This window comes from Heterocephalus glaber, unplaced genomic scaffold, assembly GCF_053883595.1.
Source record: "Heterocephalus glaber isolate CG9 unplaced genomic scaffold, H.glaber_assembly_v1.0 deba00001538, whole genome shotgun sequence".
Taxonomy (NCBI): Eukaryota; Metazoa; Chordata; class Mammalia; order Rodentia; family Bathyergidae; genus Heterocephalus; species Heterocephalus glaber.
In genome coordinates, this window is record NW_028258333.1 from 25,708,405 (window position 1) to 25,720,899 (window position 12,495).

The following is a 12,495-nucleotide window of genomic DNA, read 5'->3' on the forward strand; positions in this document are numbered from 1 at the left end:
TTTCCTTTGTATGTAATTTGCTTCTTTTCTCTAACAGCATGTGGGATTTTGTTCTTCTGTTGGGTTTCTGAAATCTTAACTATTATATGCCTATGTGTAGATTTTTTTTTGATCAAGGCTAGTTGGAGTCCTATATGCCTCATTTATCTGTATGTCAAGCTTTTTTCCCCTGCTTGGAAAGTTTTCTGCCATCACTTCTGTGAAGAGTTTTTTTTTTTATGTCATCTGCACTCTCTCCTGTTTCTTCATGGACTCCGATCAGTCTTTTGTTATTCTTCTTTGCATTGTCCAGCAGTTGCTAGATCGATTTCTCTGGTCCCTTACTATATTAAAGAAATTTCTCTTTTCCTGGCCACTAATTGCAATCTCATCTTCTATACCTGAAATTCTGTCCTCACATTTGGTCTTTCTGCTGCATAAACTTTCAGTGGAGTTTTCAATCTCCTGGAAATCTGTTTGGATCTGTTTTATATATTCCATTTATTTCCTATGTTGGGATTCCATCATGTTCCTCAGCTCCTCTATTTTTTTTTTATCTGTGTCCTCTCTAGATTTATTAATCATGTCTTGCACTATGGGCACAATCTCTGCTGTTATCTGAGAAATTATCTCTGATTTCATTTTTCCCAGATCCTCTTTTTTTGCCAATTCAGAGAGTCCAGGTAGTTGAGTATCAGATTGTTCCATCTCCTTTACCTTTGGCGTTGCTTTAGGTGATCTGGGAGTCTAGTTTTGAGACTTGTTTACTTGTATTCTCTTTTCAACTGTGTTGGGGTGGGGGCTGCTGTTTGTGTACTGCTGGTGCCCATGTGGCTCACCTCCCTGGTGCTTGGGGCAGCTCTGCTCCTCAGCACTGGAGGTGGAGGTGCAGTACCCCAGGAAAGGGTAGAAACTTAATCTGACTTAGGATGTTTGGAGATTGGGTAGGGAGTGTGGGTGGGAGGAAATTGTGTTAGATAAGGTCATTAAGGTAGAGCACAGGGCCTCCAGGATAGTGAACATGAACCTCTTTTCTTTATAGTTCACTCAGTCTGTGGTACTGTTTTATTGGCAACAGAAAATGGACTAATACACAGCAGGAGGGTTGTTAATATCAGTGTTTCAGCTCCTTTTTCAAACAGTTTCTGAAATATATGTAACTCTTGTCTAGGAATGGAGAAGAGACCCTGTCTCTTCAATCAGTGGGATAGATCGCATTCAGGATCAGGTTCTGGGTGGCTATTATGCATGGGGAACATAATTACCAATGGAAAAAAAATATATATATATATACACACACATACACATATATATGCCTTAAATCTTAAGACTTTCGGTGGCTGGGGATTTAGCTATTTGTGCTGCTGCCTGCCTTGCAAGCACAAGGTTCTGAGTTCAACCATGCCAAGTTCCTCTCTTCCTGACTGTGCTTCAGGCTCGAAGCCAGCTTTCAGTTTTTCACAACCCATGCTTCTTCTTATCACAAGGCACTTTTATTCTGCTTTTACTTTCTGGAATGTCCTGTTACCCTCTTCCCTGAATCATCTCATAACACAAACATTGTGCATACTCACACATGCAGGAGAAAACATACTTAACCTTGTTAATTCCTATTTCTATTTCAATACTTAGTTTAAATATCACATCTTTAGAGAGGCTTCCCTTAATCTCTCAGATATATATATATAATATATATATTGTTGAGATATAATATATATTGCTAAAACATAATATATATATTGGTAAAAGCTTGTGTGGGTTTTTAAAATAAAAAGCAAACTACTTTTCTTAAAAATTCCTTATTAAATAACATTTAGATTGCAAGCTCCAAAAATTCAGAGACTATATCTATCTTATCAATTCATTGCTATTGTCTTACCACTTAGCAAAATGTTTAACACATAGGAAATACTCCATAAAAACATATAAAATTTAATATGCAGAGCCTACTACAGCTAATAGTAGTAGCTAATATTAATTTTTTTGGTACTGGGGATTAAACCCAGAGCCTTTGCACTGAGCTACATTCCCAGTCCTTTCATATTTATTAATTTGAGATAGGATCTTGCTAAGTTGTTAAGTTGCCCAAGCTGTACTCAAACTAGCAATCTTCCTGCCTTCATCTCCCAGAGTGTTGGAATTACAGGAACAGGCCACCACACATATTATAACTAATATTTACTGAATGTCAGGTGCTGTTAAAATTATTTTAGAGATTACACAGAGGAATGATTTCAGTAAAATGGCAAAATAAGGTTTTCTAGTACTCATGTCCTTGCAAAAACATTAACTTGAATAACTATGTACAGATGCAAATATATTCACAAGAGCTGAGAGACTACAGTATGGCAAAGAAACAAAAGATATAGGTGAGCGTGTCGGCACACACCAACACTCTGGGAGGCTAAAGCAGGAGAATTGAAATTTTGAGCTTATCTTGGGCAACTTAGTGATTTAACAAGATCTTGTTTCAAAATAAAAGTTTAAAAAATGGCTAAGGATGTAGCTCAGCACAGAGGTACTGGGTTCAATTCCTAGTATGGAAAGAAAAAAATAAAAAAAGAAGGAAAGAAGGAAGATCTATGAAATAACATAGGAAGGACAGTTTCACATTGTATCTTTTACCTCTCTTTCTCTCAGCCCTAGTGAGCGCACTGTGTAGAGAGACACACCACCTCAAGAGCCAGGTCTGCTCCTGGGAACCCAGCTTCTATGACCTCCTCAGCGTTAGGCTGGATTCCATAGCCCCAGACTCCAGGGGGAGATTTGTGGACTCAGGTTCCAGGTTCTCCCCAACACCAAGGTGTCACCCTGGACCTTAGCACTAGGCCCATCCTTGCTGACTCAGGACCCAGGACACCATAATGACAGCATCTATAGGCTTGGAGTGAGTCTAGGCTCATTCCAGCACCAGACTGGCTCCCCACGGATGAGGCTCCAGCCCCTTTCCAGCTTTTAGGGAGGCTTAGTGCCAGGCTGGCACATAATCCTAGACTTTAGGTCCACTATACTATAAGGCTGGCTTCTACAGCCCTAGCCTATAGGCTATCACCTATAGATCAAGCACTAGCCCCATCCCAGTACTAGGTCAACACCCATAGAGCCAAGATCAAAACCAGGCCGGGAGTGAGGGCACATGCCTGTAATCTTAGCACTTTGGGGGGCTGAGGCAGAGGACTGCCATGAGTTTGAGGCCAGACTGGGCTACATAGTGAGTTCAATGTCAGCTTGAACTAACAGTGAGAACTTGTCTCAAAAAACAAAACAAAATAAACAAACAAACAAACAAAAAGATCAAGACTGGGCCTATGGCCTCAGATACCAAGCCAGTACCTGCATATTAAGTCTCCATGCTGGCCCCTGTGGTCACAAGTTTTGGCCCACAGTGGCAAGCTGACCTCCATGGACCTAAGACCCAGGCATCTACCACAGGCCCAGCCTCTAAGCTCATTCCATGACGCCTGGCTCCAGGCCAGTCACTATTGACCAAGACTATAAAGAGCTTCCTCTGCTGTCCCCATTCTGTAATGACCAGAATAAATATCTGCTTACTCAAATATTTAGACATACACGGGTACAAGGATCGCAAATGGTCAGGAAAACATGGTGTCATTAAAAGAACAAAATAAATAACTAGAAGCCAACTCTATAGAAAAAGAGATGTATAAACTGCCTGACAAAGAATTATAAACAATCATTTTAGGCCAATAAATACATGAAGAAATGTTCAACATCCTTGTCCCTTAGAGAAATTCAAATTAAATCAACATTGAGATTCCATCTTAATCCCAGAAAGAACGGCCATCCTCAAGAAATCTATTAACAGTAAATGAATGCTGGTGAGGCTGAGAGGGGTGTGGGGGTGTGGACATGTTTCTCCATTGTTGGTGGGAATGTAAACTAGTACAACCACTGTGAAAATCAGTATGGAGATTCCTCAAAAAACTAAAACTAGAAATTCCATTTGATATTCAGATGCAGGACACCTAAAGAATCACAAATATATTAAATATAAAGAGATCTTTACCAACACATATTATAGTCAAACTCACAAGTCATAAGAACAAAGATTTTTGAAAGCAACAAGAGAAATGCAACTTAACACATACAAGAGAATCCCACAACTATCAGCAAATTTATCAGCAGAAACTTTGAAGGCCAGGAGAAAATGGAATGATATATTCAAAGAACTGAAAGAAAAAAAACCCCTGCCAAACAAGAATACTTTAGTTTGCAATTCTATCCTTCAGAAATGAAGAAGAGTTAGGAATTTTCCAAGGAAAGAAAAGCTGTGGGAGCTTATCATCACTAGATCTGCCCTACAAGAAATGCTTCAAGAAGTTCTTCAAGCTGAAAGAAAAGAATGCTAATTTATAACACAGATACTTTAAGAAAGCATAAAACTCATTGGTAAAAGAAAGTAGGTAGTCAAATTCAGAATACTCTAATTCTGCAGTGATAGTATGTATGTAAATCATACATCTTCAGTGAAATCAGACACAGAAGTTTAAATATCAGCTTGTTTCTCTTATGTGAGAAACCCAAAGTATACATAATGATCAAAATGGAGGATATATTAAGAAGTAGGAAGAACTTTTTCAAATGGGAAGAGAAACAAGAGATAGAGGAGAAATGTAATGAAATAAGGGAAAAAGGATTTAAAGAAAAAATTAATTGAAGGGAAAAATTGGAAATAGAGCTTTTGTTAATTGGGAAGGGGAGAAGGATTGGAGGAAGGGAAGGGGAAGGAAACCAAAAAAAAAAAAAAAAGAATTAAGATGTATTAGGTATATGTACAAACCTTGATGAATGTGATCATTATGTAGTGCAAATATGTACTAATAAAAATAAATAAATTTAAAAGCTATTAGAAATAATCATAGCTATAATAATTTGTTGTGGAATTCACAATATAAGAAGATACATTTTTACATCAAAAGCATAAAATTTGAAGAGTGAAAGCTTAGAAATTTTAAAAAATGTGATTGAAGTTAAGTTGTTACCACCTTAAAAATGCACGTTGTAACTGGAAGGCATTTTACATAAGCTTTAGGATAGCTCTCAGTGATGAAAAAGAAAAAAAATCTATAGTGAAATGTAAAATATAAAAAAATAAGGAATCAAAGCACACACACATCTTATCAAATCACACAAGATAATCACACAATCACCTTATCAAAAAGGAAGACAACAAGGGATGAAGGAAAAAACAAATGACCTAAAAAACAGTAAGAAAAGAAAATTTTAGTATTAAATCCTTACCTATCAATAATTACCTTGAATGTAAATGGATTAAATTTATGTGTCAAATGGCACAGAGAGGCTGAATAGGTAATATCAAAAGATCCAAATATATGCTGCTTAGAAGATATTTATTTCACCTTTAAGCATATAAATAGATTAAAAGTAAAAGCATGAAAAAATATATCCCATGTAAATAGAAGCCAAATTAGAGCAGAAGCAAGCTAACCTTATATAAGATAAAATAGACTTTAAATGAAAAACTGAAAAAAAGACAAAAATTCATATAATGATTAAGGGGTTGGAATGTATCAATTGTAAATATGTTTTTACTTAAAATCAGAGCACCTAATTATATAAAGTAAATGTTAATAGAGCCAAAGGGAGAGGTAGACTGCAATACAATAATAGTAGTGTACTTCAATATCCCACTTTCAATAATGGACAGATTATTCAGGCAGAAAATCAATAAGGAAACATTGGAGTTGAATTATACAGAGATCAAGTAGACCTAACAAATACAGAAAATTCTATCCAATATCAATATTTTCATCAAACATTCTCAAAGAACTTGGAACATTCTGGATAGGTCTCATGTTTGGCCACTAGACAAATCTTAATAAATTTAAAAAGATTGAAATAAGATCAAGTATCTTTTCTGAATACAATGGTATGAAATTAAAAATTGATTGCAGAAGAAATTTGGGAGAATTCACAAATATGTGGAAATTCAACAACATGCCCCTAAATAACAATCAGTCAAAAAAGAAACTGAAAGAGAAGTTAAGAAGTACCTTAACACAAATGGCAATGGAAACACAGCACATGCAAATTTACAAGATGCAGCAAAATCAGTTTTAAGAAGGAGTTGAGGGCCAGGGATGTAGCTCAGAGATGCTGTGGCTGCCTGGCAAACACAAGGTCCTGAATTTGATCCCCAGTACAAAAAAAAAAAAAAGAGTTGCTAGTAATATGTCACAAAAGAAGATCTCAAATATCCCATGTTATATTTGAATAGACTAGACAAAGAACAAACTGAACATTAGCAGAAGGAAGAAAAGATAAGGAGACAAGAGAAGAAAGAAATGACATTGAGATTAGAAAAACAATAGAAAACATCAACAAAAATATGCAGAAGGGAGGGAAAGTGGAAAAAAAGAAAAAGCATGATATATCATGTACAGGTACAAATTCCCTATGATGAATGTTATCATTGTGTATACATAAAATGTACCAGTAAAATAAAAAGTTTTTAAAAAGATACATCATGTACAGGTACTAATTCCATATGATGAATGTTATCATTATGTATATCTAAAATGTACCAATAAAAATTAATTAAAAATAATTTAAAAGATCAACAAAATTATGAGTTGATTTTTTTTCTAAAGATAAAATTGTCAAATCTTATCTAGGCCAACTAAGAAAAATAAAGAAGATCCACATAAATAAAGTAAAAAATGAAAGAGGATACATTACAACTGATATCACAGAAAAATAGAGATTATTATGAATGAGTATATGATACAATTTAAATAATTTAGAAGAAATGGATAAGTTCTTGGAAATATACAACCTACTAAGACTGAATCAGGAATAGATAAAAAATCTGAACAGATCATTAATGAGTTAGGAGATTGAATCAATAAAAAAGTTTTCCATTAAAGAGAAATCCTGAACCTGAAGACTTTACTATTGAAATCTACAAAAGACTTACAGAACTAATGCCTATCATTTTCAAACCATTAAAAAAAGGTGAATAAAACTAATTTCCAAGCTCATTTTATAATGTCAACCATTACCCTATACTGAACCTAGAGAAATACTACAAGAAGAGTAAGTTGTAAGAGAAAGATAATAATGTGAATTTTGGTAATTTTGAGTTAGGAAGTTCATATGACACCTACGTAGTTTTACTACAAAGAGTACTTTATATTAACCTTAGGGTAGAGAGAATGATGGATCTAGCTGTAGATGATCACTGAATTCCTTTCTTTCTTTCTTCCTTCCTTCCTTCCTTCCTTCCTTCCTTCCTTCCTTCCTTCCTTTTTTTGGTTCTTTGTATTTGCCTGTCTTCTTTTTAAATTTTTATTAATACACGTTTAGACTTCATAATGATTACATTTTTTTTTTTTGCTTCCGGGAATCAAACTTGGGACCTTGTGCTTGTGAGGCAGGCAGTGGAACCACTGAGATAAATCCTCAGCCTAATTACATTTATCTTGAGGAATTAGTATATGTACATAATACATCTTAATGTTTTTTTGGTCCCCTACCTCTCCCATCCCTCTCTGTCCCTCCCAACTCCTGGTCCCCTTTCCTTTTGCAAAAGTGCTATTTGATTTTTTTTCTTCAATTCTTTGCTTTTTGTAAAAGTACTTGAGATTACCCAATGTATGCAGAAGAGGAACATAGAGAAAAAGCTTCAAGAGCACATCAGTATTTAAACTCTTGATACACAAAATATCTATGAAGACAATAGAGAAGGTTTGTACTTATTATATATTTCTAACTTTCAAATTACCTCAAAACTTGATGATTAAATGATTAAGAATGTGAGAGTGGCTTAGGTGGTTCTGGCTGAAGGTACTCAGAGATTGTAATCAATCTGCTTTTTCTAGGTTCCTTCTCTCAATTGCAGATGTGACATAAAACATTTTTGTGGTTCTATAATTTCACCCATTTGTACAAAATCTTAGTGGCATCTGTATTAGCTTTCCTGTCCCTGAGATAAAGAACCTGACACCTACAACCTAAGGAGGAGAAGTTTATTTGGCTCACAGTTTCTGAGGATCCAGTCCATGGTCTTCCACACCAAGACAGAAATGACATGGCAGAAGGGCCTGCCAAAGGAAAATTGCTCAACCCATGGCAGCCAGGCAGAGAGAAACAAAAAAGGATGGAGGACAAAGATACAACCTTCCAGGTTGCTCATCCAGTGATCAACCTCCTCCAACCAGGCTCTGCTTTCTAATAGCATATTGTGCTATGATCTCATCAATGGATTAATCCACTGATTGAGTATAGCACCCATGATCTAATCACCTTTCAAAAGTCCTACTTCTGAACACATTAGACTTTGGGAGGACATTTTAGATCTAAACCATAACAGCATCTTTTATGTTTTTTTGTACTTACTCTGTATTTCCAATTGCTATGCAAATCTGCTGAATTTGAAAATGGAAATATTTCTTAATTGTGTTTATCTCCTCTATTTCCAGCACCAGAAGTAAAAATGATGCTTGGTCCATCTCTATTATCTTCAATAAATCTTTTCCTGTTCCTAGAGCTTAACCGTTGGTGTGCTCTGGAGGTTCTTTCTCCATCTTCCTCTTCCCCTGTATATGCTAGGTGATCGCAGGCCTATATGAAATATCTATATTTCAATGATTATCTATACCTAGATCCATCATTTTCTCTGCTCTCAGATTAATAATCTATTTTTGTAAGATAACTATGTAGATATCATATAGATCCTCAAATTCAAAATTATAAAAATTCACACTATTGCCAGGGATTTAGCTAGTGGTGCCGCCACTTGCCTCGCAAGTGCAAGATCCAGAGTTCCATAGTATTAAAAAAAAGAAAAAATTCACACTATTATCTTTTTCTTACAACCATACTGTTCTTTTGGTAGTTTTTCACGTATTTGATCCCAAGTCTTCTCTTGAGGTTGTGTCTTTCACTGGTGGTGGTGGTGATGGTAGAAACTATTGACTTTCTGTTACCTTCTATTCCATCTACTGAGAGTTTTCTTTGTGCCAGGAACTGTTCTAGACATTTTGTGCTTTTTTGTTTTTTTTTTTGAGACAGGGTCTTGCTATGTAGTGGAGGCTGGCCTTCAGCTCATCATGTGGCCAGGCTGGCCTCAAACTTGTAGTAATATTCCTGGCTCAGTTTTTCAAGTGCTGGGATTATAGCCATGCTCCACTACGACTGATTTGCAATTTGCACTTCTTATTACCACATTTAATTTCTCCAAAACTCTATGAATCATGAGCCCCATTATCATCATGTTTTGATTTTTAACTGCCACTCTACCCTCAGCTTTCTTCTCTAAATCTTCCATGTTTTTTGATGTCCCTCCTACAAAATTAATGCAATATGCTTTGTTTTCCTCTTTGATGTTTTTTTCTGCATCATAAATACTCTTTGGTTGTTATCCTACTCTCTTTTTAAACTACAGAATCATGAGAAACTAATATTATACATTTCTTCTAAGTAAATGCTTTTTCAGTGAATAATTAAATGCCTGCCAGCATAATGACACTTATGAAAAAAACTAATGTTTTTAATAAAGGCAAGAAAGTAATCAAATAAACATATAATTGGAATTACCATTAAAGTTCACAGCAAAACTGTAAACACCAGTTTAATCAACATTTCAACTATTCTTTCTACTGACAACTTGAGCCCATTTAGAAAATCTGGCAGCAGAGAATTAAAACTTATAATATCCATATTCATTTATTTGTTCTGTGTTGTATTTCCTTAGGGGTAAATATATAAACTTTTCCCATTTATCTTTAAAAGGACTATGATCTACAAATCAACCCAAAGAGTTGGAGTTTAGAGTTATAGGTAGGGGTTCAATCATGAAGATACTCATGTACCCTCACAAGTACATTGGGCATAATCATGAGGGTAATGAGGAAGTGATGAGGGGCAGAACATGATAAAAATTTATTTTAGTTGTTCATGTTTTGTGGAGATGAATTTCAAGGGGACAAGACCATAGGCAATACACAAGAAAGGAGACTATTTTGTGGTCCAATAAGGACATGTTGAAAGAGACTGTAATAGCAGAAATGGAGAGGTGGAGATGAAATTCAGTACATTTAAGAATTAAGAGCTCAGCAATGAATTAAATACAGTGTACCATCTGAGCAATTGCTAGTTCTGAATTAAGGTTCCCTAGGTTTGAGTTTTGATAACTTTCTTCACTTATCATGCACATGACCTTAAGCAACTTAGTTATTTTTCCTGACTCTCAGATGAGAAATGAAAAGAATCTAAGGCAAAAGCAGTGAAAATGAAGAATAGAAGATTTAAGAGATATTAAAGTACTAAAAATTGGGGATTGAGCTGGTACTGCTGGCTTTGAGGAAGATAGGTCTATAATAGAAATCTTTAGGAAGGTTCTCAGGGTTTGTGTTTTGTAATTAGGAACATATTGTTTCCACTTACTGAGGCAGAGAATTTGTGAGCAAGAAGCAGGGAATTGAGAGTAACATTGGATATCAGGGATAGGTTGGTTGACTGTGTGACAAATGCAGATAACTGGATACACAGGTATCTTGTTGGGAAGGAGTCATGGGCTGGAAATACAGCATTTGTAAGCTATCAGAATAGAGGTGAATATTGAAACCACAGGAGGGAAAGGAATCACTCAAGGAGAATATGGAAAGAGCTTAGGGAAGCAAGATGGGAACTCTGATAACACCAGTATTTAACGGTCTCCTAAGTAAAGAGAACTTTAAAAGAAAACTTGAGATGGACTTTGGGAAGGATTGGAAAATGAATGGGAACCAGATAACAGAGAATTAGAGAATAAATGCAAAGTACATGTACTGAGATAGCAAGTAATGGTATGTAGTGACAAGAGTTTTTCTTTGTTTTTAGATGAGAACATTAAAAATTTTCATACATTAAGGACAGAATAGAAGGAGAGAGAAGGGAAGGATGAGTGAAAGCCTAGGAGAATGCCTAGCAAGGTACTTGGAGTAGGATCTAGAGTAGTGAATGAGAAAAATTTCTATTGAGACTGAACAGAAGGATGTAAGATGGATATTTGTCAAATATTTATCACCAAGTGAAAGGATAGTAGGTGGATTGATTGTAGACAACTGTACATTTCTAAAGAGATCCAAACCACGTCTCCTCCTCTTGAAGTGAGTCTTAGCTTATTCTATTGAATTTTTCACCAAATCTAGTATAAAATTTATTGAAGCAACTTTCAACCAAAAGCTGAACACCGTGTTCTCCTGAGACAACTTACATCATAGGCCAAAGAAGCCACATTCCAGGGTTTTCGGTAGTATGTCAAAGTGTTTCCATCCCGAACCCGGTCACAGAGTCCATTGTAGAATTCATTGTCAAACGGTGTGTCTAGGGGATCCATCCCTAAAATATTGATCCTGAGCATAAACAGAAGAGCATCAGGTGTGTAAATATCATGGCTAATGCAAGGCAGTCCTCCGTGGCTTGGGAAAGGACAGTGGGACAATTTGGTTCATGTCACTATCACCCATCATGTGTGCAGCATAATTAGAAGCATAAGTAAGAGCCTGTTCAGGTTGGTTCAGTGTCTCTGGCAGAAAACATACCTTGGAGAGCTTTATAAACTCCTTGGCAACTAAGGCACTGGATAGAGTGTAAAGAAAGAAATGCAATAAGTGGATCACATGGGACTATCTGGCTCCTGGAGTCTGAACTGCACTTTTGGAATTCTTACCAAACCAAGAGCCAATGCTGTAATACCAGCTGTTGAAATTATTTGAGAATGAAGTATCTCAGAGGGGCAATAAAACATATGCAGGTAATTTTTTATCTATGAATCAACATTGAGGCTTTCTCTCTTTCCCCGTCCCACTTTCTTTTAATTTAAGCCTTTTCCTCCAGCTGTCTTGTTGCTTGTCAAGATCCTCATTCCCTAGGCTTATAGTACTTCACTCATGCTTCCCAAGATGAGTGCAATATTTTTAGCATCCCAATAAAACATTCCTGTAAGTTTTACTTTTTCTCCCAGCAAAATATTTTTGTTTGACAAGCTTTAATTCATAAATAGGATCTTGTTTAGCTTTTAAAATTTAGGCTTGATATGTAGGCTTAAACCACAATACACACATAAGAAGTAGTTTGTTCTTTGTGAAGTTCCTCCACTGTTAATTGGAGGAACACAGTCATTTCTGTCTAGGATCTATCTGGAATAAATGGACCTATGCCAAAATGGAAGTTTAATTCTCACCACCATAACTTACCTTGGCACAAAATTATAAACTTGTCCACTGCTCTAGAGCATATTCATAACTCTGATGACCTGGATTGTAAATCTAAATATTGATTTCAAGAACAATTTGTAAAAGAGTATGGATAGCTTACCTTAAACCATTGTTAATGCTAGAAAAACAATTGGAAGAGAATCTTATTGCCATTGGATTAGTTAAAAAAATCTTTGTATAAATCTCATATTTTAAATAAACTTTGAATATACAAAGAAAATTAACATTGTGGCTCTACTTTAATGGAAGTCAATTTTAAGGGATTGATATTTTA

The 12,495-nt window shown here is 35.7% G+C and overlaps 1 protein-coding gene across 1 annotated transcript in view; it reads right to left on the bottom strand.

Annotated features, from left to right (window-relative positions):
• C9 (complement C9) overlaps positions 1-12,495 on the bottom strand; it is an 88,035-nt gene that overhangs the window by 47,009 nt on the left and 28,531 nt on the right. Inside the window, exon 5 of the mRNA XM_004848587.3 lies at positions 11,219-11,357. Within this exon, the coding sequence (XP_004848644.1) occupies positions 11,219-11,357 (139 nt within the window). The remainder of the gene's footprint in view (positions 1-11,218; positions 11,358-12,495) is intronic.